This window comes from Crocuta crocuta, unplaced genomic scaffold (genome assembly GCF_008692635.1).
Source record: "Crocuta crocuta isolate KB4526 unplaced genomic scaffold, BGI_CrCroc_1.0 scaffold949, whole genome shotgun sequence".
Taxonomy (NCBI): domain Eukaryota; kingdom Metazoa; phylum Chordata; class Mammalia; order Carnivora; family Hyaenidae; genus Crocuta; species Crocuta crocuta.
Window position 1 is genome coordinate 20849 of NW_027531290.1, and position 2076 is coordinate 22924.

At 38.7% G+C, this 2076-nt stretch overlaps 1 protein-coding gene across 1 annotated transcript in view; it reads left to right on the forward strand.

The window, feature by feature from the left end:
- MORC4 (MORC family CW-type zinc finger 4) overlaps positions 1–2076 on the forward strand; it is a 59214-nt gene that overhangs the window by 19502 nt on the left and 37636 nt on the right. The window contains exon 10 of the mRNA XM_077771487.1: positions 473–620. Within this exon, the coding sequence (XP_077627613.1) occupies positions 473–620 (148 nt within the window). The remainder of the gene's footprint in view (positions 1–472; positions 621–2076) is intronic.

The following is a 2076-nucleotide window of genomic DNA, read 5'->3' on the forward strand; positions in this document are numbered from 1 at the left end:
GATCCAAGCAGTATGGCCATAAAGTTTGAACTTCTTACTCCGTGAGAGTCTAAAAATTCAGCCTTTGATCTATGTCTTAAATAGTCTTTGTTTATATTATATCTTTGAAGGTGCAGTCTGCAGCAGTAACTGATTGGGGTTTGTCTCTACAACCTTTCTCCATGTTCCCCCCTTTCCTTCCTTCTGTAGCAGTAATGCCTGTGCTTTTCGTGTTTTTCCATCTGTCCATATTTTGTCTAAACATGCAACCCCAAAGGCAGATCTTCTGAATTGGAATTGATAACCTCTAGTAAGAATATTTCTATTATAAAGAGGCTTTACTATGTTAATGTTATTTTTTTTTTACAATGTTAATGTTATTTTAATCTGCATTGAAAATGTTTGAGAGAGCTAACAGAGGATGTGGTGTTTCCCAATTAAAAAGAAGATATTCTTAAGATATTAACTTTTCTTTGACTATATTTGGTTTTACAAAAAATGATTATCACTGAGGATTCCTTGCCCAGCCTAGAAGCCATCTTGAACTATTCCATTTTCAACAGTGAAAATGATCTGCTGTCCCAGTTTGATGCCATCCCAGGCAAAAAAGGCACTCGTGTTCTCATTTGGAACATCCGCAGGTATAGTATTTTCAGCAAAGGTAGTATGATGAAGACAAGAAAGTCTTCTTTAGAGAAGCAGATTAGATACATTTTGACACATATTTGCATGCCATTGCATATTTTGCATTTACTTCCTTGGAAGTTTCTGAGAGTGATTCTTTTTTTTTTTTTTTAATTTTTGTTAATGTTTTATTTATTTCTGAGAGAGACACAGTGTGAACAGGGGAGGGTCAGAGAGAGAGGGAGGTACAGAATCTGAAACAGGCTCCAGGTTCTGAGCTGGCTGTTAGCACAGAGCCCAACGCGGGCCACGGGGCTCCAACCCAGGAACCGTGAGATCAGGACCTGAGCTGAAGTGGGATGCTTAACCGCTTAACCGACTGAGCCACCCGGGCGCCTCGTGATAGTGACTCTTAATGGGTAAAATATGGAGCTTGGTAAAGGGGAGCCGTGCATGTCCTGAGGCTATTGCCACAAATAAATCAAAGCAGTTCTGCATTATTCCAAGATCTGGAGAATCCATTATAATTATTTTATCTTCATGGGCATTGTTTTGAGATAGGATAATGATAGTTATTTTACATATTTGACAATTGAAATTAAGTATGAGAAAGAGAAGTTAGAATAATAAAGCACAATGTGATCTTTAAAAATGAGGACCTTTTATTTGTGCTTTCAGAGTAGCTGGATTAGAAGTAATGAAAATCTTTGAAGCAGATAAATTGGACCTATAATGGGGCTGGCTTCAGGTCATGTGTTCAGAGCTAAAACAACCATCTAGAAATACTCTAGGATACGTCACCATCTGTTTAATCTGGCCATGTCAAGTGGAAGACATTTAAGTGTCCACAAAAAATCTAGCAACCCTTTATATAAAACGGATGTGATCCTGGTATCTGTAATAGAACAGGCTATCAGATGTATTCATTCTTCCTTTTCTTCTTAGGTCAAGTCTTTTGCCTCATTTCTTAGCTGGGTAAAACTATATAAAACCTATGCTAGTTTATATAGACAGCTTTCAACTAAAAAGAAAAACGTAAGGAAAATTTTTACATANCCTAGTGATTTAAACATATTAAGCAGACTTGTTTCTTTGTTCATTCTCAGTCATATGGTATTAGGTGTTACGTGAATAAAAGATTCCATGACCAAATAACTGTGGAGAAGGCTGGCCTCCCCAAAGTTTACTGTGTCGCTTTATTGCAGGGCTTCTCAGAGCCTTTAATATGCTAATGCTATTTCAGTTTGCATTGGAAATTTTTTTTTTTAAATGTTTTTTATTTATTTCTAGGAGAGAGAGAGAGAGAGAGAGACAGCGTGAGCAGGGGAGGGTCAGAGAGAGGGAGTCACAGACTCTGAAACAGGCTCCAGGCTCTGAGCTGGCAGTCAGCACAGAGCCCGACGCGGGGCTCGAACCCACAAACCGCGAGATCATGACCTAAGCGAAAGTCGGACGCTTAAACGACTAAGCACC